The sequence below is a fragment of the Homalodisca vitripennis genome, chromosome 6 (assembly GCF_021130785.1).
Source record: "Homalodisca vitripennis isolate AUS2020 chromosome 6, UT_GWSS_2.1, whole genome shotgun sequence".
Classification (NCBI taxonomy): Eukaryota; Metazoa; Arthropoda; class Insecta; order Hemiptera; family Cicadellidae; genus Homalodisca; species Homalodisca vitripennis.
In genome coordinates, this window is record NC_060212.1 from 97235529 (window position 1) to 97254126 (window position 18598).

Sequence of the window (18598 nt, forward strand, 5' to 3'; positions counted from 1 at the left end):
CTTTACTCTTTAGTGGAGAATTAAATCTCCCTTCCACATATGGAGTAAATAGATATTCAGTATTAACCCTGTTGCCACTTACATCGAAGGCCTGCAGCATGTTTTCATTTACGTGACCTTGGCTCTTTAATCTTCATTTCTTCAAACTTGGCATCACAGTTTGTAATTTCTACACACAGAACTATTCTTAATTATAAAATACAGTAATATTATACAGCCAGTTTATTAATTATGTAAGAGTAAGTTAGTAAATGTTATTTCAAAAGTGTTCTAAGGTAAGATTTCGGTTCAATTATCCAAGTAATTTTCTCAAGATTATCTTTAAGAATATGTAATCTTAGCCAATAAGCACATTACAATGCAAATAATAATAATCACCCAATTTTCCACTGTAATTACAAATTTATGTTTGAAAATTTTTCTAATTACTCCAAGAATCTTTCATCAGGTAACTATTAAAAGCTTAGAAGTAACTCGTCATTAGAGAAAATAGCTTTTAATTTAGTTCAGCCATTTGTGTGAAACAGACTTAAATGTATTAAGAATAACTATAGCCATACATTTATTTAAGTTAACTTATTGAATAATTTTATTAGAGATGGAGCAATACAAAAAAATTGATACCGATGTCATAATCTTGCTTTAGAAAAACACATTAAAGAACCTCTAAATATTGTGCAACTACTGTCATTTTACATCCACTTCTAGACTAGTAAAAGTATTCTGTGGCTTGTGATTTGAGTTTTTATCTATAAAAAGAAATGTCTGTGAAGAGACAATTCAACGTACAAAATAAGGCAAGAAACATTTTTAGAAATTCTCTAATGGAAATACTTAGTGAATTCTGATTGAGATGAACATTAGATTTCATTCATTAAAAGATGTAAATTTTAAATTAGGATATTTTAGTGGCTCTCAAATAAACAAAATCATTTTAGAGAGCTTACAAATTAGAACATAAAATTAGTTTCAGAATGACATCATAAGCCTGGGCCCACATGTGGGCCCGCCGCATATCCTGAGGGTCACGTACTGACGGTAGCCTACTCTGATGCAATCTGAGTTTATTGATTGTTTGTACCGCACAGTCACTTATTTGCTGGATATAATCTAGTACAGTTCCTAATTATGTTTTTTTATGTTAAATAATAATATAATACTAAATAATCTGAAGTGTTGTCAACAATCCTTTGCATAGGTTCAATAGATCCGTCACTGTAATTTTCTTCCATATTCCTAGCTCTACCACTACACAGACCAGAACAACTAGGCTGAGAAGGATCCATTTTTGTAAACAAAAACAAACTAAACACTTACAATTAAAAACACAACCGTAAAAATACACAAAACACTTAAAAGAAGTGAAGTTGAAAGTGGGTCCACATGGGGGCCAGCCGCACGCGGGTTATGCCCGAACGGAGGACACCGGGGATGACTCTAAGACGTCACTGAATACACGGCTGCAAATCGACCGTCTACTGCTAGTGGCGAGACCACACTGAGGCAATGTTTGACAGATGGCGCACGAGCCCCGATGTGGTCTCGCCGTGCACACGCAATCTGCTGGGCCCCGATGTGGGCCCGCCGCACTGAACGGGTTAAACGGTCCTGCCATATGTAAAATTACGAAAACAATTCCTAGGATGTATCTTCTCAGCTTTAACGATATCAAAGAATAGGATCCCTTAAATCTGACAGGCTTCTGAAAAGTCTCAGATTCTGAGGGCCTAAACTTTAAGTAATGGAGGCGTAAAGGTCCTTTCAGGACGACGTGCGGAAACTCTTGTCTCTTTTTCTCTAGACAAAAAGAAATCAGCAAAGGAAATGTGCTTTCCAGATTCCTAATCCCATAAATCTAACGTCTAAGATTTGATGATATAGACAATTCTCTTCTTCAAGCACTCAGTTACTAGCTTTATATTTAGAACTTTCAATTAAAAAAAATTGGTAATAAAAATTTTAAGTGATCACTTTTTGTTGAATTTCCAATAAATATTTCCCCTTCAGTATAATAACAACAGATAATATTATAATAAAATTAAACCATAATTGTGTCCAAACTTGTTTATGACGGGACATTGAATAGTTTTTTTTGTCAAAACTAAATTTATATATCATGCTAAACTTTAGTTTGAGGATTAAAACTAGATATATGTTATTCTATTGCAATAGATCATTGTAGGCTTAGTAAAACACAACAAAGCTATGTGCTAACTTCTAAGAATTTACACAAATTAAAAAATGTAATTCAGAAGTAACCAACTTTTTACAACTAAACCGTAGACTGGTTGCACAAAAATCCATTTTATGATCAATCAAAATTTTTCATTTTGTCAAGATATACATTTCTAGATTGCTTGCTTTAGTTCTTTGTATTTGTTTTTAATATTCTATTTTTTTAAACAGTGCTTTTAAAACATTGGAATATGTTTGAACATATTACAAAATACATGTACAAGATAAGTGTTAGTACATTGTTTTGACTCTGTCCCTTTGATGCATTACTTTGTCAGTGCTTCCTGTAAAATAGCAATAAATATAGAAATAATAATAATTTTTTAATGCAAAATTTTTAATCTAAAACAATTAACAAGGTTATCAATTTCCTTCAAAACACTTTAGGCAGTAAGATGTATATACCAATGCTATACGGAAATTTACCTGCAGTGTGTAATCTTTATGACCGTTAATGGCCTTTTTCAAGGCTGCCAATTTCTGATGAGGGGAAGCAGAAGAGTCTAGCATCGTCTTGGCGAAGGCGACACTTTCCACCGAACACGACCTGATAGTTTCAGTGCGGCCATGTAGAAACTTGCGGGTGGCTGCTGACTCGTAGTGAGCTGCAGGTACTTTGTGCAACCTGCATCACATGTTTCACTATTATCATTCATAAAAACTAGTTTGACCCATTGAGGAAGCAATTAACATAGCCTGTCTAGGACTGAATGTATGAATTGATTTTGGCAAAAATGATAATAATAATAAATCTTTGTCACAAACATTTCATAATAATATAGCACAGCTATAAAACAGATGACATTGTCAAATATAACCTACTAACACTACTCTTGTTTGAGTAAATCCAAACAATAAAACAGGATATTAATTAACTTATCATAAGAAAGAAATTATATCAACTTGTAGACATACTCAAAAATATAAAAATTAACACTAACAGTAATAGCCTATAGTGCTTAAAATTTAAAAAACTTCATTTAAAAACTCACTTACATTATAATATGTTTTTTAAAGTAACAACTCCTAATTGTTATCTCAGAATGCGCCTGAATACGTTAATCCTTAAAACTGAAAGGTAATTTATTGAACAATTATTCCCCCTGTAGGATGATGTCTTTTCCACCACTTTCAGATGATGTCTTGGATATTGAAAATTAGTATTTATACCTAGTATTATGATTGTGTTTATGGTTTTCATTAAAAAGGTTGTTGTAATTAGACTGCACTGTTAATAGCGGTTTGAAAATTATTAGGCTTGATACAGTTAAAATTTTATGTTCATTAAAGATAGGCTTACAAGAAGCCTTCAGGTGAAAATGTCATTATTCTTAAAAATCTCTTCTGAATTTTAAAATTTTTATCTATATCTGATGAAAGCCCCCAAAACTCAATCCTGTCTATTTTGCATGTATGTACTAAAATATTGAGCTAAACCAATCAAATATCCCTTTCAAAACATTCTTGGAATGAATTTAGAGGTTTATTTAGTAGGTACTCTCAAGTTTAATTTTGAAATTATTAGTGTTGTAGTGAGTTTTCAATTCAATTGGTAAATGATTTAGAAACTTTTTCCCCATGTATGAAGTTTTTATAACTTTTTATAAAATTCCAAGTGATGAGAATCATTAGATATATTGAACCGTGTATTATACTGATGTTTTCTTTCTGTTAAGGCAAGATTGCAGAAATGTATAACGTAATTTACAGTTTTCAAATATGTAAAAATTGCAGACAGTAAATATTTGGAATTCCCTAAAAATATGCTTTTACTGAATCTCTTTTCTTTAATTTTTTGTATAATTCTAATAGCTTGCTTTGTTTTACTAGAATTTTATCTAAATTATGTGCTGTGGTAGCTCCATAAATAGGTATACCATAAACAATATGAGAATTTATGAGAGCATAATAAACTGATTTTAGAGATTCTATACTTAGCCAATCGTTTCAGTGCATATAGACCACTGGAAATTTTATTTAAAACATAGTCCACATGCTCATTCCAACTAAAGTTTTTATATATAACCAATTCTAAAAATTTTGAGTTATAAGCATTCAGCAATTGTTCTTCCTCAATGAAAATGTTGGGTTAAACCCTGTTTAGAGCTTGTTTTGTGGAAAAAACATTGGTTTCAATTCTTGTTCTGCACTAAAAGTAATACATATAACAAACATGCTCGATAATGTATACCTGTAAAAGGCAAACTGCATTGCCATTTGAATGTAGCTGTCAGGGCTCAACTTCTGGCTTTTAATAAACTCTTTGCCGTACTTGTCAAATGAAAAGCCACAGGCTTCCACATTGTTCACCAAACTGAAAAAGATTTCACGAGTCCACATTACACAATAGCAAACTATAAAATCAAAGTCAAAAAATCTTTATTCGTTTTAGTTACAATGATGTAACATTTGAATAGTGTCAGTTTAAACTAGCTAAAAACTAATATAAAATAAGCTTATAATAAAACTAAAATAAAACTACCTGATTTGCAAATCAAAATATTCATCTAATGAATATAAAGCCTTGTCCATCAAGTATGCCTTAAGCTTTCTTTTAAATTTTTTTAAGCTTTCTATATGTGGTCAGCAGTATATTTATAAATAAGTTCCAAAAATATTGGATAAATTACAAGGTACAGTAAAACCATGATTGATTATCGGAACTTCGACTATCGGAAACCTGGATAATTTGAAACAACATAATGACTAAAATGTAAACAATATCATGATGACTAAGTATACCAATACAATATATTCTAAGCTTAAATTACAATTTAATAATCATTTCTTTCTGAACTAAAGACGGCAAATCCAAATTTTAATCAAAATATCCTTCCAGCGCTACTCTTGTGTTTACATGTTCTGACATGTCATGATCTCACTGCTTCTCACGTGTTAAAACAGTTTTAGACACAACTGGTTATTCTTTATTTTTTCCTGCCTACGGAGCATGGACTGCTCTCTGGTGGTTATTTTCAGTACTACGATGACTGAAGCAATGCTTGACAAGTGTCTCAACCTGGTTTACGACTTTGGTACTGCGTAGAGATATTAACACATTCTTTCTTTCTTTTTTTTTTTCTTTTTTTTATTAAAAGGAGAAGCCGGTCTCCTCTTAAGCCTTACTCTGCCCGTCCTCATGGGCCACTGGCTTGTGCGAGGATCTTATCAAACAGAATAAGGGGGAGAGTCGATACAGTACAAGGTCGATGGTACTGATAAAAAGTTCAACGGTCACAGACAGGATTCGAACCTGCTGTTGTATTATGAACTTGTATTCATAAAACAAGTTCATATATTTTGTCGTTCTTGAAAAATATTGATTCGAAAATCAGTGAAGGAGTTTGTGGGTGGTATTTGGTCTATATATATATAAACCGTTTGGCATACCTGGTATATACGAGGTGTGTCCAAAAAGTATCCGACCTTGACGTCTGGCATGAACTGATGTTACTCGGCGGCAATGGCAATCTGGTCCCCTTCAAAGTACTCCCCTCCACAAGCCACTACCTTATTCCAAACGCTCCTTCCACTTCCGGAAACACTCCTTAAATTCATTTTGCAAAATGGCTAACAGGTCCTTTGTCGCATTTTGTTTTATTTGTTCAACATCGTCAAATCTTTTTCCTTTCAAAGGAATTTTTAATTTCGGAAATAGCCAGAAGTCAAAAGGAGCTATGTCAGGACTGTAGGGAGGCTGTCGTAGTTGGTTGATGTCATGTTTGACCAAAAATCGCTGAATAAGATTTGAGGAATGAGCTGGCGTGTTGTCATGGTTCAAGATCCTTGTCCACAGTTCAGGTCGTTTCCTTCGCACTGCATCTCGTAGCCGCCTTAGGACCTCAAGATAATACTCCTTATTCACTGTCTGGCCTCTTCGAGCATATTCGTGATGAACAACGCCGTCCTGGTCAAAAAAAACTGTCAGCATTGTCTTGACATTGCTTTGACTTTGTCTTGCTTTTTTCAGCCGTTGCTCTTCACGAGTTTTCCACTGTGAAGATTGAGCCTTTGTTTCAGGGTCGTAGCCATAAACCCATGACTCATCACCAGTAATAACTTTTTTAAATAGCCCGGGGTCACTTTTTATCAAATTGTCCAGTTCTTTTGGTCTTCTGTCAGCAGCCGAGGAACAAATTTTGCCGAAACAAAGTTCATTTTTAAATCTTCGTGTAAAATGTTACGAACTGACGATTTTGGTATTCCTAAATCTTCTTCCAGCTCTCGGACAGTCAATCGACGGTTTTCATTAATTGCTGCACGAACACGTTCAACATTTTCAGCGTTTCTGGCCGTTGAAGGCCTGCCAGATCGGTCATCACTCTCCACTGATATGTGGCCATTTTTAAACCGCCTAAACCAGTCTTTTATCTGTGTATCGCCTATAGACACGTCACCATACACTTTCCTTATCATAGTAATCGTCTCTGATGCTGAATGGCCAAGTTTTTGGCAAAATTTAATGCAAATGCGCCGCTCAACACATTCAGTCATATTGAAATGCGACGCACACACACACAGCAGTACTGTACAGAACAGAGTGCTGTGACTCACTGAGTGACCGGATCGTATTCAATGCCTAATATGGGAAGGAGTAGGCTCGCCCCTCCCCTCCAATAACCGGTTCGAGCCGGTCGGTTACGCCGCGGCCTCCTACTGGTTGGCGGTCGGATACTTTTTGGACAGACCTCATATATATATATATATATATATATACCAGGTGTGCAAAATGTCCTGCCCCAATTAACTTTTGAATATATAAAACAATATCCATGGGGGATTGTTAAGAGACTAAAGGTTTTCGGGATATACAAGAATTTTACCTCCAATCTTAAATGGAGGATTGGGAAGGGGGGTGGATTAAGTTCAAATTTTTTAAATGTAGAACCACATCGAGTGATATCTCATTTTAAAGAAGAAGAAATTCCTTGCAAAAGAAGAACAATGCAGTAAACCAGAAGTTTCTATCTCAATCCAGTCCAAAATGGCGGTCTGTCAAAGTTTTAATTTAAAAAATAGGCTAAAAGTCAATACTTTTATCAACAAACAAATTAATTAATTAACACAAAAAATGAATTAATTAACCATTTGAGTGCCAAGTATTAATTGAGTGGGTGGGTGTACCATGGTGCCAGGTATGTTTCTAGTGAGTGTACCTAAAAGTACCAACCCTTTTGAAGGCATTTTGCAATGTTTCAGTAGAAAATTCACAGTTTGATTATTTAATAAGCTATCAACATATCTTTTTTTTATTTTTCTCTAAAAACTCTGCCTAATTAACATAAAATAACAAAGTTACAGTAAAATTAAATTTAGAAATACAAAAAATGGATTTACCTCAAAAAACTCCAGAATTTATTTAAATTTAATTTTTTAACCAAATTATCATTACCAACAAATTCATATCCTTTTCTTTGTCCATTATCATGGGAAAGGGTATTCAATGAAAGGGTATTCAATTGTCTATAAATCTTGAAAAATGTATATCATTATCTTCAATAATGAGTGAGTTATACAACTTTTAAAAAATTAATATGACATTGTTTCTGGTAGCCATGTCAAAAAGGACAGTTCTTCACGAACAATTTAATATGATATTAGTTTAAAAATAAAAATTTTTTGTTTTTTAGTGATTTTTTTACCCAAACGTCGGTAAAAATCGGACGTTGGCACTTTTCGGCTAACTTTTGACGTTCAGTAAAATTAGATGTTGGCATTCAAAGAGTTAAATGTATAATTATATATATATATATATATAATTTTTTTCAAATATTGTCTTTTCGTTGGCACTTTTCGGCTAACTTTTGACGTTCAGTAAAATTAGATGTTGGCATTCAAAGAGTTAAATGTATAATTATATATATATATATATATATAATTTTTTTCAAATATTGTCTTTTCTGTTAAATTGTAACATAATGTTAATGCTGTTACTATGAACTAGTTACACTTAAACATATAATTGTGTATAGTAGCCTATGTGGTTTCTATAAATAATACTGACTTTTCCAGATTAGCTGCTGCAGACTTTATGGCCTCTTGGACTTCGTTGCTGATTTTGAACTTGAGAGGGATGCACAAATTCGCTGCAGGAGTTGGGTCTCCAACAACTTGTTCGAACTTGTTTCCATCTCTTAAACAAATAAATAATGCACTTGCTACGAATAATATTTATGAAATGTTAAATTTTGTGAAAATAACCTGCAAAATATCATATTCACTCAAAGCTGTTGCATTAATTGTGTACTATTAAAACTGCCACATGTTTAACCAGTACTTTGTGTAAGCGTTTGTTTAAAACTTCATACTTCTATGTACATTACAGACATCATACAGTATTTTAGACAAACATTTGCAGAATCTAACCCACTAAGTGGCAACCATTGACAGTTCAACTATAAGAAATATTTCCTCAGAAGCAATAAACTGATACAACGGAGTATCGTTGGATGTAACAGAATGTAACGGAAAAGGTAGCTCACAGACGGATGGACAGATGAACAGACTGCCTTTTACTTTTCATCACAAAATCAGTAGGGTTCTTCCTTGGACTAAGAAGAACATATGTCTCAAGTTTCAAGTCTCTATGACCAAGTAGATCAAGAGTCTATCAAGAGTTTCCACATAGATGGACAGACTGACATATGGACTTTGACCTCAGAATCAGTAGCATTCATCTTTGGACCCAAGAGGAATCTATGTGCTAAGTTTCAAGTCTCTATGACCAAGTAGATCAAGAGTCTATCAAGAGTTTCCACATAGATGGACAGACTGACATATGGACTTTGAACTCAGAATCAGTAGCATTCATCTTTGGACCCAAGAGGAATCTATGTGCCAAGTTTCAAGTCTCTATGACCAAGTAGATCAAGAGTCTATCAAGAGTTTCCACATAGATGGACAGACTGACAGATGGACTTTGACCTCAAAATCAGTAGCATTCATCTTTGGACCCAAGAGGAATCTATGTGCCAAGTTTAAAGTCTCTAGGTCCTTTCTATCAAGAACTATCACAAAGCAGAACAGATGGATGGACAGACAATGACTCAATTTCAATAAGGCCTGTCAGATCCTTAACACAAGATTTTAAATGCTGTAATACATTTCTTCTGCAAATAATGTTGATAGTTAAAAATTTCTCCCACTCAAAACAATTGTAATATGTAAAAAGATAGATTATAAGCTTTTATTTCTAAAAATAAAACATGGCTGTACATTTTTAGCTAACAATCTTAATAAAAAAAATGCAATAGTATAATAATCAACAAGATCATTATTGATTAAGAGTCCACGCTGTTGTTTCAGTAACTTCCAATCGACATCAACGCAAACAGCTGTCTTTATAGTACAAATTACACATGTTCAATCTAAATATGAGTGTTTTTAGCAGAGAAACTGAACACTATGAGTGGTGTTGGCCAACGACATAGCACCATCCAGTATTCTTTCATACATTTGCCACTGTCTGTTAGCACCTAATGGGTACATTAATGGCTTAACATTATAAACCCTTAAAGATTCTATCCAACTTACATGCTGTTCTCTCAGCTCTGGGGACCACCGTGAGTGACCATGGCAGTTATTTTAGTTAGAAAGGTAAATTTTGATCACGTCCGACCCCTCAGTTCAGCAGGCCATACTGAGTGGCCCTTTGTAACTTTTCCAATTCAACTCGGTAGGCCACTACCTACTTTATTATACAGTTATTAAATTAAATTCTTATCATAGCATGGCTGGAAAGTGCTGCTATCTCTCAGCCAAATAAGAGACTAAACTAATATTTCACTATTTGTAGCACATACCAAAACATTGTTTTAGTGTTGTTTTATAATCCGAGTTTCAGTATCACTGTAGTACCTATACAGTATCCTATCAATTAATTTAACACGTTCACGACGACATGCGTCACCGGTGTCACACGCTGCTTCGTTCAGAATGCCGGCGTGTGTCACCGGTAACGCACTCTATACGTTACAACTGGGCGGAGTGTGGCACGGGTGACGCACTATCGCTATACGTTGTTATGATGAATTTTTAACTTACGCCAGAGTTTGAGGCCATGTTTTATGTTCAACGCCTATCACAATAACGTTTGTTTTAATATACACGGTTAAAATAAAAGTTAGCATGGTGTTCTCTCTTATATGAAGTGATTGTGGTTGGGAGGTAAAAATGTACGCAAAGTCTCAGTAGTATTAATAAAAATGTTTATTTAAAAATAACCAATCACACTGTTAACAAAACTATGAAGAAAACAACTACAACATGTTATGTTTTATATATAAAATTACAAATGTTTCACACTGCAACATCCAAGGCACATGGTAGGTTCATTTGGGCAGCCACTGCAATACGTTACAACCCGCTTAGAGTTTTTTCGTGCTTCTTTTGCTCCCCTTTCACTGATAATTTTCTCGTGGCACGTCAGGTATCGTTTTCGTGATGGTCCTGGTATCTGCAAAAATTTGTGTTTCTGCGATGATCTCCTCCGGCTGGTGCTATAAGTGACTTTACCAGTGATTCTCTGAAATGTAACATTTCGATTTTTTTTCTGCCGATGTTCGTTCAATATTACATAAGCGTTGACCACACATGTACCCAATAGAAGCTCGATTGCTACCTTCTTGTACCATTTTGTACTTTTTAGATGCAGTAAAACAGTGTGTCACCGGTGACACACAACGCCCATTGAAGCGAAGGGCAACGTATAGGCGTCGTGTGACACGGGGGACACACCGGTTTTAACTTATTCGTATATATTTAATCATTGTTTTTCAACCTAAAATGCATTATTTATGCATTATAGAATAGTTTTATGGAAAACAACGTTTACGCCTATTTTGAAGATTTTGTGTTATATATGACTGCTCAATATGTAACAACACGTAAAATTGCCGTCGTCGTGAACGTGTTAAATACTAGTGCATTTTTTAGAGCAAAACGACAAAATATTGAGTTGATTTTAGAGACTTACTTGAAATTAATTGTATTTTTATATTGCAATTAAAAATACTGTTGATTTGGTAAAACCACTGCTTAAATTACATACTACTTCTTATATTTTTACAATAAAAACTAGTAAAAATCTTGAGAATTATTTTTAAATTTGAGTGAAAGTGACGTTGATTCTTACACAATCGCAGAGTGGAGACTCTGAACACAGCTGGCCACTATGAGTCCTTCAAGAAATCAGTTAGGGCTACACTTAGTGGCCTGCCAGGGCCTAAGGGTTAAAGAAGTTCAGTAGTATTTCAATGTTGACTGACAAATTCTTATCAAAAGTTATGCTTCTAATACCACATTGATTAATGGACACCAATCTTACATGAGGCCTGAGGAACTCTACACTGTTTGTGAAGTGCAAAGCTTTAATATGACAACTAGAAGACAACTCACATGTATCCCATAATGTGGTCCACAATAGATGCGATCGGTTGTCCTTCTGCCGGACTGTGCTCATACGTCAATCCCACTCTACCCTCCTCACTCACTAGGAACTGAAAGAAAATTTCAATCCGTTATATTTCCCCTTGAAATAAAACTTTTGTAAAATTTGTAAGCCGAATAAATTTTGAATAATTATAGTGATCTTGCAGTACAGACCTGAATCGTCTTGTCGAACCAACGGTTGCCGCCGTTGGACATGGCACCGTCTCCGTGCATGGTCTGTCGCCCACTGACAGTTCTGTCGTCCAATCCCATAGTGCCCGACGGTTGGTCCAGACACACCACAAACAGAGCGCTCTCGATACTTTTCAGCACTTCCAAATTTGCTGCATCTGAAATATTCAACCCAACAGTAGTACTAACATGTATTGTTGCAAAGTCAAGGTTAAAAAAAATTAGTTCAGTGAAAGTGGCTTTGGAATGGTCAAAGTATCTTTATGGCCAACCATATACATACAGGTATAATGCAACTGTTTACCTCTGTTGTCCATTTCAAGAGGTAACCTTGGCATGGTACAGCTATATACAATAAACTCTAAAGGTGAACAAGTCTTAACAGGTGGAATTGAAAAATCATATCTTATACCATTTCAGGTGACCAGACCTCTGCGTGCATCCATGTTAATAATAAAACATAACATAAAAATTAATACAGTCAAATTTGGATAGTTAAAACATTTTTCATTTGTAGTTATGGATGATTTGAACTTTTCTTGATATTCCTATACAACAATAATGAAATATGCATGTATTTCAAAATCTTAGATGGTTTGAATTTCTTTATTAGCCTCTTCAGCTTCAATTTATTCATGTTCCACCGTGGTTCCAGGGAATAGATGACAAAGACAGGATAGCTGAGAATTCAAATAATGTGATGTGAAGAGTAATTTGTTGGAGGAAGTGTGAGAGACTGGAAGTGATAACAATCAATAATAGCTAATCGACAATCTGTTCTAAGTTTTTATGAGTGATTCGTTTAGAAATTTAACACGCTTTGCAATTGTAGGGATTTTCTTTCTTGATTCTGAAAAACCTGTTAATTACGCAATACTATTGGCCAGAAATTTGTTTGTGATCCAAACTAACTAACAAAATTTAGATATTGGCACTTTACCAATAAAAGTTTCTTATCAATTTGTTTTTTTTTTGTTCTCTTAGGACAAGAAGCTTATAAATTGTACTTAGTCCTGTAAGAACCTTAGCGCTTCTTCTAGAGTGACAGGATATTCAGGATGGGAGGGATAGGGGCCGCCTCCTATCGAGATCCATGAGGAAGAATTATGTCACTAATCTCAAAGTCATGTCTCCCCGGAAGAAGGGGAGGCCAGCTCTGAACCAGTCCCTCCAGTCAAAGCAGGCAGGGAGTGACACACCCTTGTTGAGGCTAGCAAGAATCTCTGAGGTTAGGGAACAAACCCCACCAACTCCAACAGTCATCTCCTGCAGTGGACTAGACCTATTGAATTGCCCTTGCACCCCAGAACCTCGACATTTGCGGTTAGTGATGTGCCACTCCTGGACATCCATAAGGTTGCCCAGATTTAAGTGACACATCGGTTTTTGCTGTGCTCAGTGTGGGTTCAACTGGAAGATATAAACCAGCTAGAATTGATCTCTGCTGGGTCTATCTTTATTCCATGGGTCTTCTGCTTTTCTTTATTCCATGAACAGAACGAACTATAAGAAGTCTTACCTTGGGCGAGAAGTTGGTAGGACTTACTCCAGTTGTCCCTGGAGTCGGAAGTAAGCAATCCGACTGGAGTCACTTCCTGTTCCGTCAAGTCGGTGATAAGGCCAAGAGCAGAGAACAGCTGGGACTCGCTGTACAGAGACCCGTCCTCTGCCAACACGTTCAGTTGAAATATCTGTCACCAGCAGCCAAGTGAAATTTTGTTTGGAAAAACTACAAAAGTGGTCTTAATTAAGCGTGCATTAAGGCAGTAACAATAGTTATTGAGAATAATTAAAACTATCTAACTAAACAACGGGTAATTTGTAAAGTTTTTTTATTCTTTACAATAAAAGTGGGAACCGACAGAATCTGTTGATTTAAGTACATGTTGGAGACTACCAATAGGTTCTGACGATTGGTGTAAGGAACGCAATTCGTTCAAGATTTCATGTTTTAAACTAATATGGAACCTTACAAACTACGTACAACTGGAAAGAGAAGATTCTATGCTTTCATAATCCATAAACTTCTAAACCTTTGTGGTCATATTTGTTGTATCTGTAAATCGTTAAAAAGTGTAAACTACATTGCATCTTGGATTTCAATGATAATCAAATTACAAGTTTACAAATTCTATGAATAATCACAAGGAAAAAAATTAAATGTTTAGATCTCAGAACAGAACGTTTATCTGAGATAAAAATAGAGACAAATAATCTCATTATGTGTTATGTTTTTACTGAATTCTCAGCTTTATCTGGAGCTTTATTACTTCTGGTCCAAATTAATCCAGATAAATGAGGTTGTACTATATTATTGTACTGTAACTAAATGCTTAAAATATATAGTATCATGTGAATGTTGAGTTAAGCTCCAATCCAACTTCCTCTTAGAAAAGCGTCCCAAGATATGACGCTGTTACAGACTTGACTCCTGAAATCAAGAGTCATGTTCGCCTGAAGATCCAAAAAAAGTCGGTAAAGAAGAAGCTCAAAAGAAGCTCCAGTTCACCTTCCTTTTATTGCAGCATCTGGTATCTGACACTGTCTCAGTCTTCTTTGTTGTCAACTTTCTTTGGACATACACATTCCAGGAGTCAAGTCCGAGACAGCGCCAGATACCAGATGCTGCAATAAAAGGAAGGTGAACTGGAGCTATACACAAAATTCAATTAAATCAACCCTTCCTACCATAGCTACGTTATGTGTAGTGTTACAGTGTATTTACACCCTACTCCCAATCACGATGCCCTGAATCTCAATATAAATGCAACGAGCATACGCCCATGTCTAAAGCATCTTCCAGGAATATGTCTAACTATTCTACAAGTAAAATCCACCCCAGGGGAGACATGAAATTTGCACGCTTCCAAACCTGACGATCACCTGTTTTACTTTTACTTTACAACTCTACTATTAACAAATTTATTCATTTCTGTTTTTGTTAAGAGATACATTCATAATAATTCGTTTTTTATGGCATGCAAAGAGGTTTCTGTGGGCAAGAAATACAATTTTACTTGTGACTGACAACTTACATTGTTTCTGTGCATGACGATTATATGTTTCGATGTAGGGTGGTAGACAAGTTCATCCCTAGGTATCCTGGGTAGCCTGCATGTACCGAATACTTTCTTGTATTGTGCCATATCTAACGGGTCCTTTCCCATCATCTCAGGCTTAAGTTGTTCTCTGTAAGAGAACATTTCAGGAGAATTTCTTAAATTTGTAAATAAACGGTGCTAAAATATGTCATTAACTTTCTCCCTTTACATAGGCCACTGAACAGTGTATTTTGTTGATTACAGATCACCTGAATGATATAGGTTGAGACTTGTGCCTACAAGAAAGTATGCTACTTATTAGCATTGATCTGCATTGATTCTGCCATACAAAACAACCTGAGGTTTGTAATGCATACAATAACAACTCAGTTTATTGGTTGACTTACCGCCTCCTACATATTGACATGTTGTAATTGTACAAAAATATCTTACTTTACTTTATACGATACACATTGTTAACCCATACAATCAGCAGTAGTGTATCTTACAAACTCGTCTTAATTGCTACTTGAAATGCATTAACTTCCAGGTGGTTACACTACAATATATGACTTTTCTTTATATAATACATGTTATTTTTCATTGAATGTTCAATATGTCTCCTATTAAATTGTTTTTTTTTTTTTTTTTTTTTTTTTTTTCCTTCTGAGGGAAGAGGACACTTTGTCCCCGCACTTAGTCCTAAAAGGACCTTTGCGCCTCCCTTACTTTTATTTGTGCCCTCAAAAACCGAGGCTTTTGCAAAAAACCAATCAGATTTTAAGGGCTCCTGTTCTTTGATGTCCTTGGGGCTGAGGGAGGTATGCTCCAGGTATCTTTTCCTAGTCTCTACGATGCAGGACAATCCAAACCAAATGTGCTCCGCTGACTCCTCCTCCTCTCCACAGAGTCTACATTCGCTGCTCCGACTAAGGCCTACCTTCAAAAGGTGCTTTTCTCAGAGGGCCATGTCCTGTCAACATTCCTAATATCAGTCTTATATCCTCCTTATTCTGGTCTAGGAGAGCTGTCCATCCTTTTTGCATAAGGAGAGATAAACATTTTGGATATTCTTAAACCCGAGGCTCTGCTCCAATTCTTATATCTTGTCCTCTTTTCCCAATCTTTAACCAGAGCTTTAATGCTGGAGAAGGATATTCCACATCCTGGCTCTGGCCCCCACCAATATGGATTCCGCTCCCTTTTTGGCGAGGATGTCCGCTTTTTCGTTTCCATGAATTCCTTCATGACCCGGCACCCATCCGAGTGTTACTCTATTACTTGTTGCTAGCTCTGCTAGGGCCTTCCTGCATTCCCAGACCGCTTTCGAATCAATCGAACAGGTATCCAGTGCCTTCAGTGCAGCCTGACTATCAGAGAGTATAAGGTATGATAATCCTTTAGTCCCCAACTGTGTGAGTCTTCTAGAACATGAATCTATTGCCATGACCTCCGCCTGAAAAACTGAGGCATGTCTTCCCAGGGGCACAGCCATGTCAACTCCAGGTCCATGTATTCCATATCCTGCCCTTGAGTCTAGGAGTGAACCATCGGTGTAAAACTTCAGGACTCCTTTTTTTGGGTAGGCCTCCCTTTTAATCCATTCCTCCCTTACTTCCGATAGAGACCGTGTATGGTTTTTCAAAGGAGTATTTCTTAACCATAGTATCAGATACTTTGGTTAGCATTTCAGCCTCAGGGAAATTTTCCAATATCTTCATATGGCCTTCTAGGGAGGTAACATTTATTACCTTTGTCCCTAGAAGCTTCATTGCGCTCATCGCAGCTGTTCTCATCACTTCCTGGCCAAGAGGAGTATAACCCAGAACCGCTTCCATTGCTAGTGTTGGGCAGGAGCTCATTGCTGCTCCCGTGATGCTTAAGCAAGCTAACCTCTGAAGACTCTGTAGCCTTTTTGCAGCTGTTGTTTGTTCGACCCTTCGGCCACCATACTAAAGCAGCATATGTGACCATTGGTTTCACTATGGTTTTCGTAAATCCAATAAATCATTTTGGGTTTAAGTCCCCATTTAAATCCAAAGAGTCTCTTACAGGCCCCAAGGGCCATTATTGCTTTGGATATCTTGTTTCTAATATGGGAGTTCCAAGTGAGCTTTCTCATCCAAGATTAAACCCAGATACTTCACTTCTTTTGTTTGGGTTTATGCTGATTCCCTCCAGGACCGGTTTTAGCTAGCTGGAATTTCCTTTTCCTGGTAAAGGTAATCATGTTTGTTTTTGATGGGTTGATCCGCAGACCTTCCCCATGACACCAGTTGCTTATGAAGTTCAGTTCTGTTTGTTAATTGGCGTTCCAGCCTGCCAGTGTTTTTCCCTTTAATCATAAGCACTAGGTCATCCGCATAACATAGTAGCCTTATCCCCCTCTTCTCTGCTTTTCTTAGGAGATCATCCACTACCATCGCCCACAGGAGAGGAGATAAGACTCCCCCCTGGGGCAGCCTCTTTGGGCCGTGATCGCAGCCGATTCGTCCCCGTACTTGGCTTTCACCTGTCTGCTTTTTAGGAGGGCTACTATCCATTTGACTACGTCTGAGGAAACTCCAAAACGTTCCATCGCAGTCTTCATGGATTGATATGCTACTCGGTCGAAAGCTCCTTCAATGTCCATGAAGACGCTGACTAGGGCTTCCTTTTTTTCGAAGGTATTCTCCACCTCTCTCACTAAACTGTGGAGAGCAGTGGTGGTTGATTTTCCTTCTATGTATGCGTGTTGTGTGGGACTAAGTGGGTGTTCCAGTAATATTGCGTCCCTTATGTGTCTATTTATTATTTTTTCCATAGTTTTCACCATGAAGGAGGTTAGGCTTATGGGTCTATACGAACTGGGTTTTGTTGGATCCCTGTCATTTTTCCGCAAGAACACCACTAGTGCTATCCTCCAATTCTTTGGTATATATCCTAGGGCGAAACTGCTTCTAAATAGAATGCTAAGGGTATTTAGTAGAATGTCCAGCCCCTCTTGAAGCAGGGCTGGAAAAACTCCATCCGCCCCAGGAGATTTAAAACGGCTTGAACGATCTTATCGCCCATTTAATTCTTTCGTGTGTGAATAGTCTGTTAGACACCTGTCTGGCTTTTGCCACCTCCCGACTGGATCCCCCCCCATAATTAGAGAATAAGTATCCTCATTACGAGTTAGTTGACCCCCCGGGAAGTGTGTCTCCAGAAGTAGTTCTAAGGTCTCCTTCCTGTTCATTGTTAGGTCACCGTTGTCCTTTACTAGAGTCCCCATAGGATTTGTGTATTGCTCCGTTTGGAGAGTTTTTTTGAAGCCTGGATGCCTCGGGAAGACTGTTGATATTTTTACAGAAATTCCTCCAGGTTCTTCTTTTATTTGTTCTTAGTTCTTTCTTATATTCATTTTGGGCCTGTAGATAAGGGAGCCAGTCGTCTGTCCTTTTTGCCCATTTTAATAATTTCCTCGTTTTGTTTCTTAATGTTTCCAACCACGTCCCACCACGGCACATCCCTCTTCAACCGGTTTTGCCTGGGAGGACAGTTTTTCTCGTAGGCCTTTATTATAGCTTGCTCTACTATTTTGTGCAGACCTTTCTAATTTCAAATTCAGTTTCTCTGCAAGGGTCCTATTTCTTCCAACTCTTCTGCCAGGGACTCTCTGTAACCTCTCCAGTTGGTCGATTTTAGGAACCCTGTGGGTCACGTATCTTTCCCCTGTC

General features: G+C 36.6%; 1 protein-coding gene across 6 annotated transcripts in view; it reads right to left on the reverse strand.

Annotated features, from left to right (window-relative positions):
* LOC124364597 (carnitine O-acetyltransferase-like) overlaps nucleotides 1–18598 on the reverse strand; it is a 40053-nt gene that overhangs the window by 4482 nt on the left and 16973 nt on the right. For 3 of the 6 annotated variants that reach the window (XM_046820186.1, XM_046820188.1, XM_046820187.1), the window contains 7 exons: nucleotides 14892–15045; nucleotides 13376–13547; nucleotides 11839–12014; nucleotides 11632–11732; nucleotides 8240–8368; nucleotides 4427–4549; nucleotides 2662–2860 (listed from right to left, as the gene is read on the reverse strand). In XM_046820186.1, coding sequence (XP_046676142.1) covers nucleotides 2662–2860; nucleotides 4427–4549; nucleotides 8240–8368; nucleotides 11632–11732; nucleotides 11839–12014; nucleotides 13376–13547; nucleotides 14892–15045 — 1054 coding nt within the window. Of the gene's footprint in view, nucleotides 1–9; nucleotides 170–2661; nucleotides 2861–4426; nucleotides 4550–8239; nucleotides 8369–11631; nucleotides 11733–11838; nucleotides 12015–13375; nucleotides 13548–14891; nucleotides 15046–18598 lie in introns of those variants that run through there. The other 3 variants (XR_006922638.1, XM_046820189.1, XM_046820190.1) reach the window with 3 other exon arrangements.